Genomic DNA, 12,521 nt, shown 5'->3' on the forward strand with positions numbered 1-12,521 from the left:
TACATCCATATTTTCCATACAACATAGGAAATATCTTTTCATTTACTTTCTTATTACCATACTTATTGAGTAGATTAGTGTTTTCTCACCCCTACTTCTTACTCTCTAACTATTCAAGCAAAACTAAGTATGAATTTGATTCTAAATTCGTGTCTGAAACTCACCCAACACTCCAGAATGTTTGTAAATAAAGCCATGATTTTGATCCATTTCTGAAAGTCTTTACAAATAAGTGTTTGGTAATAATTTTCATCAAAATTGATTATATACAATTCTAATAATTTTATTTCAGTATTTTTAATATATATCAATTAGAAAATAGGAGGAAATATAGAATTAAGGGATATTGTGGGAGTATCAAATTGAGATTTTGTTGCTGGAACCGATCAATCTATTTACTATTGTTTTCGTCTCGGGTTGTTTGCGTTCATCCTGATTATGGTGATGTATCAGCAGACAGAGGAAACAACCTACGTGATATGTACAAGTTGGTTAGTAAGATAAAGGTTAAGCATTAAAACTGACAAAGTTAGTGAGAGTAAGGAGTTCTCTGTGTGAGCAGGAGAGTCAATGATTTGCCAGGAACTGCTTATAATGACACCATTATTCATACACTTTTCAGATATCACATATGAATGAATAAATTATAAGTTGTTAGAGGAAATTAGGCTGTATTTCTTTAGAAGTTGTTGATTTATGCAAGTTTTGAATTTACACATGAATGATTTAACTCAGTTTCCCGTATCATCATTTTCATATGGAATAGCTTGGCTACAGAGTTAGACGTTCATACTACTTCTAATTATTTTCCCACATTTACAGGAGTGTAGAAGCCCTTGTGGGTAACCAAGTCATTGGATGTTTCAAGAGAGAAAGGGGCAAGTTCATCCAGTGTTCCTGACCATGTTACATGTGACAGTTATGCTGACTAACACTTCAGCAACAAAAATTGTGACACATGACTTCAAAGAAAAAAAGGTATACTGAAGGAGTAAAATGTAATTCTTTTAAGCCAATGCTAGATACTTTGTACTGCGGTTGAGGCATAGCATTGAAGAGGAGAGAAAAGATTGTAAATCTGTTATAGATCTGAGCATTGTTTCTCAAAAGTGAATCATTATACTTTAAGATGTCTTATAAAGTCCTCTCATTATTCTAAGCAGATACCGTTTACTTTCATTTCAGAGAAATATTAACCTAAAGGGAGGTGTAAGTCCATGAAATCATTTAATCAAAGTATTTTTAGTAACCAAACCTTACACTAAATACCTATTTTTTTAGTATATTTAAAAACGATTTGTAATTTGTCTATTATATTTTATCTATCAAAAATGAGTTGCAAACGCAGAAGACAGCGACAAAGTATAATAAAATATATATATTTATTTTATGTTGTCGCTGTCTCCTGCATTAGCGAGGTAGCGCAAGGAAACAGACTAAAGAATGGCCCAACCCACCCACTTACACATTTATATACATACACATCCACACATGCAAATATACATACCTATATATCTCAACGCATACATATATATACTCACACAGACATATACATATATACACTTGTACATAATTCATACTGTCTGCCTTTATTCATTCCCATCGCCACCCCGCCACACATGAAATAACAACCCCCTCTCCCACATGTGCGCAAGGTAGCATTAGGAAAAGACAACAAGGGCCACATTCGTTCACACTCAGTCTCTAGCTGTCATGTATAATGCACTGAAACCGCAGCTCCCTTTCCACATCCAGGCCTGTAAATGCTAACCCTTTCTTTTGGGATACAGTTGTATCACAAGAAATTATCTATATGAAATTCGGCATCATATAGTATAAAAACTAACCTGTCATTACAAGTACAGGGAATAATACTTCAGTAGGCTGCACCAGGATGATTAAGATTTTCCATATTCTTTTCATTTGATAGATATTTTTGTGTTTTGTATATTTTTCAAATGTTTTATATAGTTTTTTAGATAAGTATGGATAACAATATATACAGATACCACTGTGAAGGTTTCTCTGGAAAAATGGTTTCAAAAACAGTAAAAATGGTAATATCTTACACCAAGTTTTGCTCTTTGAGGTTTGAGGTCGAAGTCCCAGTAAGAGAGAAGCAAACTAATGCATGACTCAAATAAAAGTTTATTTTCTAAAAGGTGTTCTTTAAATTATGAAATGTTGTTTCATATCAAAGAAGCTGTATGAAATGAAAAAGTTTTTGTGTGAAAATAGTTTCCCTTCAGTGAGAGCAGATCAATAGGAATCATTTTATTTTCTGTCAGCTAATGTCTGAAACTTTCACTGAAGAAGAGCATAATTATATCACATAATTTCCCTTACTGATGATATGCATAAACTAAAAACAAGCTTTCAACCAAAATTGACAAAGCTAATTGACTTTCAGATCAAGTGTCTGGTGCACAGCTTACAGTAGAAAGATCCAGGAGATTGGCTGGAAAATCTACAGATGATGATGTAGAATGTTCTGTATATCACTTTTGATAGGACATCGAGCACTTCTGTCCTTATTATGGTAAGAACATGTAAAACATGTAGGTGAGACAATCCAATCACATTTCATGGGACTTGCTGCCAAAAGCATTGATATGAGCCATGTATTTGTACATTATCCTGTTCATTGATATGCTGTCAATATTATGTGCTTTATTTATATATATTATGCACCATCTAATCTACTTGACACTCTATAAGTTCACAAGTCTCTCTCATTTGTACTACTCTTGATATTGCTAAAGTAGAAACATTCAAGATTTTTCTGAAATTACTGTTGTATGATGTAATTTTACAGTAGTTTAATTAATTTTAGATTGTTTCATGTGACAAACTTCTCTCAGGTATTAAATGTGAGACAGTGAGAATCCTGGCTGGATTGTTGAAGTTATTGTATAATGGCTATAAACAGATTCCTTTTACAGAAATGATATTGGCACAGCTGATATGTATATTCCAACCTGTTTCATAACAGCAATTTGGAGAAAAAATTTTTGGACACTGGACGTACCTTTTCATATGGGTGTATTGCTAATCAAGCCATGAAGGTAAGCTGTGAATGAAATTGCATCCATCAGCTCAAGCTAAGCCGAATATGAACAAACAAGGAATTGAAGAAAAGGAAACTACAATGGTAAGAAATAGTATAATATTATATGTTAAGCTACATAAATTTTTAACTCTTGAGATATTGATTAGAGAAGAATAGATGTTATTGTTTTCTATTTTATTCAGAAATTGCTTTTGACCGTAGGTTTTATGCTAAACTTAGAAATTATATTTGGCCTTCAAACTATGAACTAGTTCTTCACAATCTGTGTAAATTTTTTTTTGTACTTTAACTTACCCTGCTGTTTTACTTTCCCAAAGAAGAATCAGAGAAGGGGGCCAAGTGAGAATTTTTTCTTCCAAGGCTCAATCATCTGTTCTTGATGCTACCTTTGCTGATGTGGGAAATGGCAAATATGTATGAAAACAGAACCATCTACCACTTTTAACCCTATCTTCTTTCAACCATGTTTTGAAAGCATGCTCTTAAGTTAGAGAGTATGTTTTACCAAGAACTTATTTTTTTGTTGATATCATCTCATTTAGAGAATGATGTGGAAGAAAATTGTGACATAGCTTTAAAATTCATGATGATTTAGAATATTATGATTACATGATCATCTGAGACCCTATTTATCAACCTTTGTTATTGATTTAGGCTTCCTACCAAACTACTTTTAGGTCAGGTGTATGTGTTTCTGGATAAATTGGAGTGTTGTATATGTCATCTAGGTTTAATGCATCTTAAATTGGATATAGAGAATGGCCATAGTTTTTCAGAATTCAATTTTTTTGAGGTATTTTTTGTACATATTCTTGAATCAGCACAGCTATAGGGGAAGATACAAGATGCCCAAATGTGCAGCAATTTTGTAAAGCTTTACACATACCAAAAGTATTTTAATTGGAATTTGGCCTGATGAAGATGAGGGGCTGGAGGTGATGTGCAGATCCCAAATGAGGCAGTTAGAGGTTAAAACTACCAATTAGGAGTGTTCATCTGTGGCTTATTTAAACTGGAAATGTAATCTTATTTTTTTTCCATTAAAACCATCACATTTATGGTGTTTAGATATGTTCTTCACCAAATATTTCTATACTTCTCATGCTTATTCCCCTTGGGAATTCCTGCAGCTGTGCTAATTCTGGAATATATACAAATAAGACCTCAAAAAGAATTTTGTTTTGAAAAGCTCTGGACAATAAGGCTTGTAATATATTAAAGCCTCTAAAAACCCTGAGATATTATCATATTATCTATCCTTTTGTCTTTTGCACAAAAGGACGTATAAGTAAACTTTGTGATAATTTTGGTTTTATTCAGAATATGAATTTGAAATTGATAACTATGTGATGCAAATGAAGTGAAACTGATAGCTCAGAATGAACTAAGGACAAATAGTGTTATAGAAAATTGGCCAAGAGACCTTATTTTATTGATATATGAACTACATCAGCCTTTCTCAGTGCACAGTTAGCTATTGTCTTGAGGCAGAGGCAGGCAATTCTAGGATTTTGTTCATATATGCACCAGCTGTATTGAACAGAAACTGAAATGCCATGACATTTACATTATGGTTGCAGGGAACTGATCAAGCAGAAAGCAACAGCATTACTAAAAAATGAAGTATTCTCTCACATTCAAGGGAGAGTGACTCAATGAGATTATCAAGGCAGAATCCCAAGAATGAATAAGTTGAATCTATGAATACCTGAGAGAGATAACCTAGTTTATTTCAGGTGTGGATCTGATCTGTGAAATGTGTGCTAGAGCAAAGATGTTGGGTAATGTTTCTGCTGGCAAGAAATGGGAAGATAGATAGAGGTTGTACTTAATGCACAGACATTTATGAATTGGGCATGGCTGTGTTAAGAAATTTTTGCTCATTAGGATTTAGTTGCAAGATATATGAAGAGAAACTGCTGCTGACAGAGGGAACAGAATATGTCTTACGGAAAGACATCAGTTAAAACTAAAATTCAGTAAAATAATTTAGAGATGATGTACTACTTACACATGAACAATTGCATATGCTTTGTGCAGCACACACATGATCACATGGTTGTCTCTGAGTGCTATCTAACCAGCACGGCAAAAGTGTCTCTGAATGCTTGAAATCAACAGTTTTCTTCATGCGTAAATTGTGTTGTTGATTGTCCAACTTAACTTCATATGTCAGTTGACGATGAAAAGTGGATATTTTATTCAGCAAGATGCTTATCATTTGTTCATGTTCAAGAAAACTGTATCTGCAGTGCAGAAGACAGTGTTTTGGAGAATTGATTAGTTCATGTCTTGCAGTGTGCAACATTCCATATTTGATAGAGCAACACTGTGTGGCCAAAGGGAAGATGTAGGAATATTAAGTGCCCTCTCAAAGTATCAGTGATAAGAGAAATAGAGAAATTGCTGAAAATCATTCAAACTGTCTTCTACAGATCTTTAATTCGAAATGCATATTTCATTGCCTTTGAATATGAAATTATTTTTATCAAACTCAATATGAGGTCAATTGGATATCAAGACATCTACTGCTAGTGCCCTAATGTAGAATTATGATAATACTCTTCAATGTTTTGAGTCTGCAAAATGGATAGCATTGACTGATTGGCCAAGTATTGCATGAAAAGCACTCATATTCATATGATTTACAATCCAGGTTCATATTCAGTAGACATTAGAACGACTTTACCTTTAGCTCAATTGGAAGGTGGTTGTAATGGTTATGTCCTTTGGTTGTATGGCAAGTGGTGAAAAAACACTCAGAATAAGATGTTTAATCAAACTCTTGATCAGATGGGGACATGTAGTGTGAATGCCTTGAGTGAATTTGAAGGGCTACATGCATATTGTATGTGGTCTTAGAGTAATCCTTAACATCTGAAGGTGTTACAGAATTTTTGTACAGTAGGTGTGGCTTGATGTTGATGGCTGTAATTATTGTGGCAGTTGATAAGCCTAAAGCCCTAACAGCTAACCAACCTTGAGTGAGATTGATTGGAAGGGGAATGGTGACAGGAAGGTAGATGGTCATTGGATAGTGTGATCAAGGATAGATAAAGGGGTGATGTAGAGCAAAGGGAGGATGTAAAGTAGTGAGTGAGGATAGATAGAGGAGAAATGCTCTGCTCATAGTAACAGTTAGAATCAAGGAAACACTTAGAATTAAGGAAACAGTTAGAATCAAGGAAAGAGTGGACTGTATCCTGACAAGTGAGCTTGTGTAGTACTGGGCAGGATGAAGTTCATGGTGGACTGGAATGAAAGTACATACATCCCTCTTAGATTTTTAGTGTTGAATAGCCTTAGAAGCTCCAGTGCTTGGCTTATAAGCCTAAATACCATAATCCAATCCAATCCTCTCAGGTTTGTTAGATTATCTCATATGTAAAATAAACTGCCAACAGGGTGAAGAGCATGAGAAATAAGGAAGTAAGAATGCATGAAAAACATTGTGATGGAAAGGTTGATAAATAGCATGGAAAGACAATGAAAGCAGGACTTCAGAATCTTCCAAATGAGAGCTGTAAGGGAAGGTGGAAGATGCACGAGAAATACTTAAGGAAAGTATTGTAGGTTGAGCTGAGATGTGTGGGAGAGATGAGGAATAAGCATGGAGCAATGAGAAAGGTAAGAAGACAATCAGAACCAAAATTCCTATCAAGGCTGTGCTCAGTGATGAGAAATTCGAGGGGAAATGAACTGACAATAGGTAAAGAGCTGCAAAGAAAAAGAAAACTAGAATTGTATGGAACACCAGAAAATATAGATGGAGTATAGAAGGAGTACGTAAGTAAGAGATGATGCAGGGATGAGGTTGGGTAGATAACCCTCAAATCCTACAGAAGCGTTTAAAAAAAAGAATGAAAGGAACACTGTGGAATTACTGAAAGTTAAGGAACGTATGACAACTACTCTGAGTCATAGAATGCATTGTCACTCACAGTTTTCCTTTTAGATTCGTGCGTTGCGCCACCACACTTATGATTAGCAACTGGTTTGGGGGAAGATGGCATGAGTTCACACACTGACCCAGGAGGAAGATTTTGGTGGAGACAGACATGTTCGGTGGGAGAGCATCAGAAAGTATGTTGCTAAGAACTCCATATGTAGAGTACACTCCAGATACGCGTGTCATCGGTTCTAAGATAAGACTGTAACTGATATTAAGATGTAAGATATTACTATTAACCATTGTCCTTTTAACGACCCGGGCACACGTATTTGTGTGGCGCTGTTTGTATGTCCGCATGTACGTATTTTTGGTACTCGTATTGCTGGAATGAATGACCTATGGCATCCATAAGTATCAAGCAAGAATTCACTTTTTTAAAGGCTTTGCCTCTGTAACAACGAATTACTATCCTCTCTCAGCCCGATTAACATGCTAACTAGTACTAGACGACGGAGGATGAGTTATATAACAATATACACCAAGTGAACTGTCAGGATGAGTATCAATGAATGGATTATATGACAGTGTTATATTAGGGAACTACTTATAGTACGTAGATTAAGGATACATCTCACGCATCTGAGATGGGATATTGCCATCGGGGAAATACGTTGTCAATTCACCAATTTAACAACACAAGTGTAGAATGGTATAAGGCGTTACGGTAATTCTGTTGACCAAGTTTGCATTTGATCTCTTCGTCCTGAACAGCAAGCAGGGAGCAGAGTCGTGAGTATATAATGGCCCCGGCTTTAGTAAAGCAACGACGCTATCATAGGGTTTCATGATCCTTTTGAATGGGTCAATCTTGAGAGACAAATTATGGTATTTGCGTGGCATGGGGTAGCCTAGAGCTTTAATTAACCTTCACTGTTGGGTAGGGTTGCCTCGTACTCCCCAACGGGAATGATTATTTACACGTCTATTTGTCTGCGTAAAATAGCTTTATGGTAACCCATGAAATCATCTACTGTCATATAATTTGACCACTGTCTCAATTAACTGGATGGAGTCGAGCAAGTAATTATATCGACATTCGTTATGACCGGGGGAAATGCAACGATGTTTCAGTTCTTTATATACTCAAGAGATGGCAGCACTACCTCAAAACGCTTCCAAAGATTAATATGATTTATGATCATTTGAGGAAGGTACATTATCTTCTCTTGCATTTTAGCCCGTATTCTAATGATCTTAAACTACATGTGGTCTTATTTATCTTACTGATGATGAATATCTTTAAGAAAACTTCATACCACTGGCAGTGCTGTCGAGGGACCCGTGGTGAAAGTTAAGAACGTATCTGTGTTCAGCCACTCATCCTGGAGTGTCACTAGTGAGCAATGTCAGTGCGGACGTGATTTATCTTATCTCTTGGTGAATTGTAAAGGGATGTGACCAAGTGGAGTTCTACAGGACATTTGAGAAGCAGATATGAGGCCTGCAGACGGGCGAAGGCAGCCCGTAGGACTCCTGCTGGTAGGGTTGTGGGCAGCGTCTTGGCTGGGATCAGCCTTTCCAGGCAAGTTACACTTCTGTTGTTCACTTAACGGTAAAGTAAGGTGTGCGATGGCGTTGATTGAGACAACTTTCCTTTATTTGTAGTAACCTGCCTGCTGCTATTGATGGCTGGGTCTGCGAACCAGCTCGATATGTGTGGAATAGAGCCATAAATTATGTGTTATAGTTGATGTCTGACATTTGTACATAGAATAGGAAAATGGTATCGTTCAAGGATACCGAGGGAGAAAAAAAAGAATTTCCTGTATTTCATCCTGTACTTCCTAGATTCGGCCGTTTCATAGATTTGATAATGAACACAAGAGAATTACATGATGCATGTACTTCCATTGTTTCGTAATCGTGTACAAAATCTCATTTGGGACTAATTATGTCCATTGTATTTGTGATACAACATGGCTGTGTTGATTTTGGCTGTTGAAGTCCTCATCTTCATTACTAATTAAACTAGATAACTTTGCAGTATAGTTACGTCAAGTTTACGCTGTAGCAGTAATTAAAAGGGCAATTTAAGATGATAATGTAAGAATGTTCATACGAGGAAATGAAAATTAGATCGGTAATTTGTCACAGAAGAACAGCGATGTAGAACAAAGCATATGTTACCATAATGTTCAATAGATTGATCATGGTAATCATCAAGTAGTAGAATTAGTTTTCGTTAATGTTGCTTCATTTTAACCCCATTGTCTCTCAGAGAATGCTACGTGGTTTGATATAGCCTTACCATTGGCAGTAATATATATATATATATATATATATATATATATATATATATATATATATATATATATATATATATATATATAAAACACCTGTGTTCTGTACTCATACGACACGTTCCTCAATGTCTGACTGTAGCTCGTTCGAAGTAGTTCATATTTTGTAAGACTACAGGTGTAAAAGATGACTATTAAGACCAAATTTAACAGAGAGATACCATTGGATATCTTCCTAACTTACGTTTATATCACGTTCACCACACCAGACTTGAGTTGTGTACCCGGTAGTGCCCGTGATCAACACACACACACACACACACACACACACACACACACACATATATATATATATATATATATATATATATATATATATATATATATATATATATATATAGTGAGGCAGAAGCTGCAGGAGGACCTGGAAAAGGTGTCCTGGAATAACTCCAGCATACCTTTCCAGAAATGGGTCCTGGGGCACGTCTGTGTGTGTGTGTGTGTGTGTGTGTGTGTGTGTGTGTGTGACCGTTTTCAGAAGTACACGATACTAAAAGGAAAATTAGGTCAATGTTTTGGAAGACTTATCAGCCCATAGACATTCTTAAGAGCCGGAATGATGAACTGTCGTGGACACACAGAGAGAGGATTGCAACCAACAAAATAAAGAAACTAATGCAATTCTTGACGTCCAGAAAACGGAACAAACAACACAATTGTGTGAAAATGATTTAAACCTGCGTGCAGGAGGGACACATCAGCCAAGGGGTGTATAAGGTCTAACGCCAGCCAGGATCATGGTTTGATTTTCATCCTTATAGCACACACACACACAAACATGTTGTCATGCAGTGGCTCTATGCATGTGAGATTGCATGGCGTCATGAGACGATGGCTGGAATATATCCGTGTGATCACCTATCTATTGTTGATGCACCGGGTCAGCCATCTTTCTCAGGACCCTAAGGGTGGGACGCCCTTTGGTCACGTCTCTCCCAGAGTTGGGATAGGAGGCGCCTGGTCACGTCTCCCCCCGGAATCTAGGGGATGCGACACGCCTGGTCAGGTCACCCCCCCAGGATCTGTGTGTGTGTGTGTGTGTGTGTGCTATACACCTGGTCATGCCAACGCCCCCAGGTTCTGTTGGTTGGGACGTGGCCACATCATGGTCTGTATCCCATGTTGTGGTATCCCTCCCTCCCTCCGTCCTGCATCCCATTTCATGATATCCCCGTTAGCACCTGTTGGCCTTGGGACCCCGCCCGCTCGCCCGCCTGGCTGGCTAGAAGCAGGATCGGGAGGAGATGGTCTGAATCAAGGCCCCATACCACCACTACCACCACTACCACAGCTACCACCACACCTCTCACAGCTACCACCACATCTACCACCACACCTACCACAGCTACCACCACACCTATCACAGCTACCACCACACTTACCACAGCTACCACCACACCTATCACAGCTACTACCACATCTACCACCACACCTACCAAAGCTACCACCACACCTACCACAGTTACCACCACATCTCGATCCCATACCATTAAATCTCAACTCGCCATCACTCTTGCCACGCGCCATACTCGCCTCCCTCCTTGGCCATACTCGCCTCCCTCCGTTGCCATACACGCCTCCCTCCGTTGCCATACACGCCTCCCTCCGTTGCCATGCTATATCTTGCATTAATTACTTTGGCAGTCGGGGATCTAGGAGCCACGGAATCTTGCGGTGTCATCTTGAGGTGAGGTCATGTGTTGGCTTGACCTGGTTTTACTTTACAAAACACGACGTATCTAGTTTAAACGACACGACATATGTTGTTTCAACGTCTTCCATTCTCTTTTCAAACCATAGCAACTCAGCCATCACAGATAAAAATGCTTCAATGACAGAGAAGAGAAAATTTGAGGGAATTTCGTTATATATATATATATATATATATATATATATATATATATATATATATATATATATATATGTGTGTGTGTGTGTGTGTGTGTGTGTGTGTGTGTGTGTGCGTGTGTTTATGTGTGTGTGTGTGTGTTTTCCGAGCGCAGCGAAAGGGAACGGGGACTGACCTATTTTAGCGTAACGGAAGGTAGGTAACGGTGAGGTGAGTTGGGCTGTTTTCGAGGGATAAAGTTACTCCTTTCTGGTCATATATCTGGCGCTGGGAAAGGTAGTAGCCAGGAAGTTGGTTCTCTCACAAGAAGGGTCGCCAAGCCTGAGGTAGTGCGTTTGTTGTTCTCTGGAAGTTGGTTTTGTACCGCCCTCGGCGTCTGGAGATATCACTAGGGTTTCCACGGCCGCTTGGCTCTCTGTTGCTGAGTGGCTGGGGCAGTGTTGTGCCTCCTGTGTCAGCGGTGTGGTTGTGCGTGCTTGGTGGTGGGTTACTGCGTCATCTGGTCGCGTTTTACTGGGAGGGGAAAAAGAGAGCACGTTTCCCGCCACATCTTGCAATGGTCAGATTCTCTCCTTGTCTTCAAGTAGAGAGTCCATTTTCCTTTCTTGTCTTGGATTAAGAGTTCGTTTTCTTCGTTGTCTGGGAGTATAGACTGTTGGGCAAGGATCACCTTGTCGTGGACACCCTCTTTATGTTACCAGATAGATGGAGGCGCCTTCCACATGTCACCAGAGAAAGGTAGAATCCTTCTATATGGCACCAGAGTGATGGAGACACCTTCTATATGTCGCTAGAGAGGCGGAGTCGCCTTCTGTTTGTTATTGGAGATAAGGAGACTCCTTCTTTATGGCACCATAGGGATGGAGACGCCTTCTCTGTGTCACCAGAGAGATGGAAGTGGAAACGCTTTCTCTGCCTCAGCAGCGAGATGGAGAAGCCTTATGCGTGTCATCGCAGTGATGGAGACGCCATCTGTAGGTCAGCAGAGAGATGGAGACGCCTTTTGCAAGTCATCATGTAGATGGAGAAGCCCTTGGGCCGCCGACTGAGCTTGCTGGACGTGACGTAGACATTGTTTACACAAGTCATACCTGAAGGAGGAAGGGTTACCAACGTTGCATGTTACCACAGGCCAAGGGCAAACAATCTGTCCAGTGGTGGAAGGCAATAGATGTCACCCCAGTTCCATGTTCCACTGGAAACTTTCACCCACTCCAGGTATTTTTTTTTTTTTAATTGTATTCGTACAATGACTAGAGACATTCGCTTGACCTCTGCCTGGAACCATCTGTCTCCAGACGCTCATTTGATATCCAGCTGTGATCCATGTTGTTTACACTCGCATGACCA

General features: G+C 38.6%; 1 protein-coding gene and 1 long non-coding RNA gene across 3 annotated transcripts in view; both read left to right on the forward strand.

Annotated features, from left to right (window-relative positions):
- Nucleotides 1–384: 384 nt before the first annotated feature.
- LOC139759941 (uncharacterized) lies at nucleotides 385–7,761 on the forward strand. Of its 2 annotated transcripts, none has more exons than XR_011715175.1 (5): nucleotides 385–491; nucleotides 823–978; nucleotides 2,411–2,539; nucleotides 2,943–3,151; nucleotides 7,026–7,761. It is a non-coding gene; the product is annotated as an uncharacterized lncRNA (long non-coding RNA). The 2 variants fall into 2 exon arrangements; XR_011715174.1 differs by lacking the exon at nucleotides 7,026–7,761 and adding an exon at nucleotides 3,388–4,331.
- Nucleotides 7,762–8,289: 528 nt separating this feature from the next.
- Nucleotides 8,290–12,521, forward strand: part of LOC139759938 (uncharacterized) — a 38,780-nt gene continuing 34,548 nt past the window's right edge. Inside the window, 1 exon segment of the mRNA XM_071682591.1 lies at nucleotides 8,290–8,544. Within this exon segment, the coding sequence (XP_071538692.1) occupies nucleotides 8,457–8,544 (88 nt within the window). The 5' untranslated portion in view covers nucleotides 8,290–8,456.

This window comes from Panulirus ornatus, chromosome 34, assembly GCF_036320965.1.
Source record: "Panulirus ornatus isolate Po-2019 chromosome 34, ASM3632096v1, whole genome shotgun sequence".
In the NCBI taxonomy this organism is placed as follows: domain Eukaryota; kingdom Metazoa; phylum Arthropoda; class Malacostraca; order Decapoda; family Palinuridae; genus Panulirus; species Panulirus ornatus.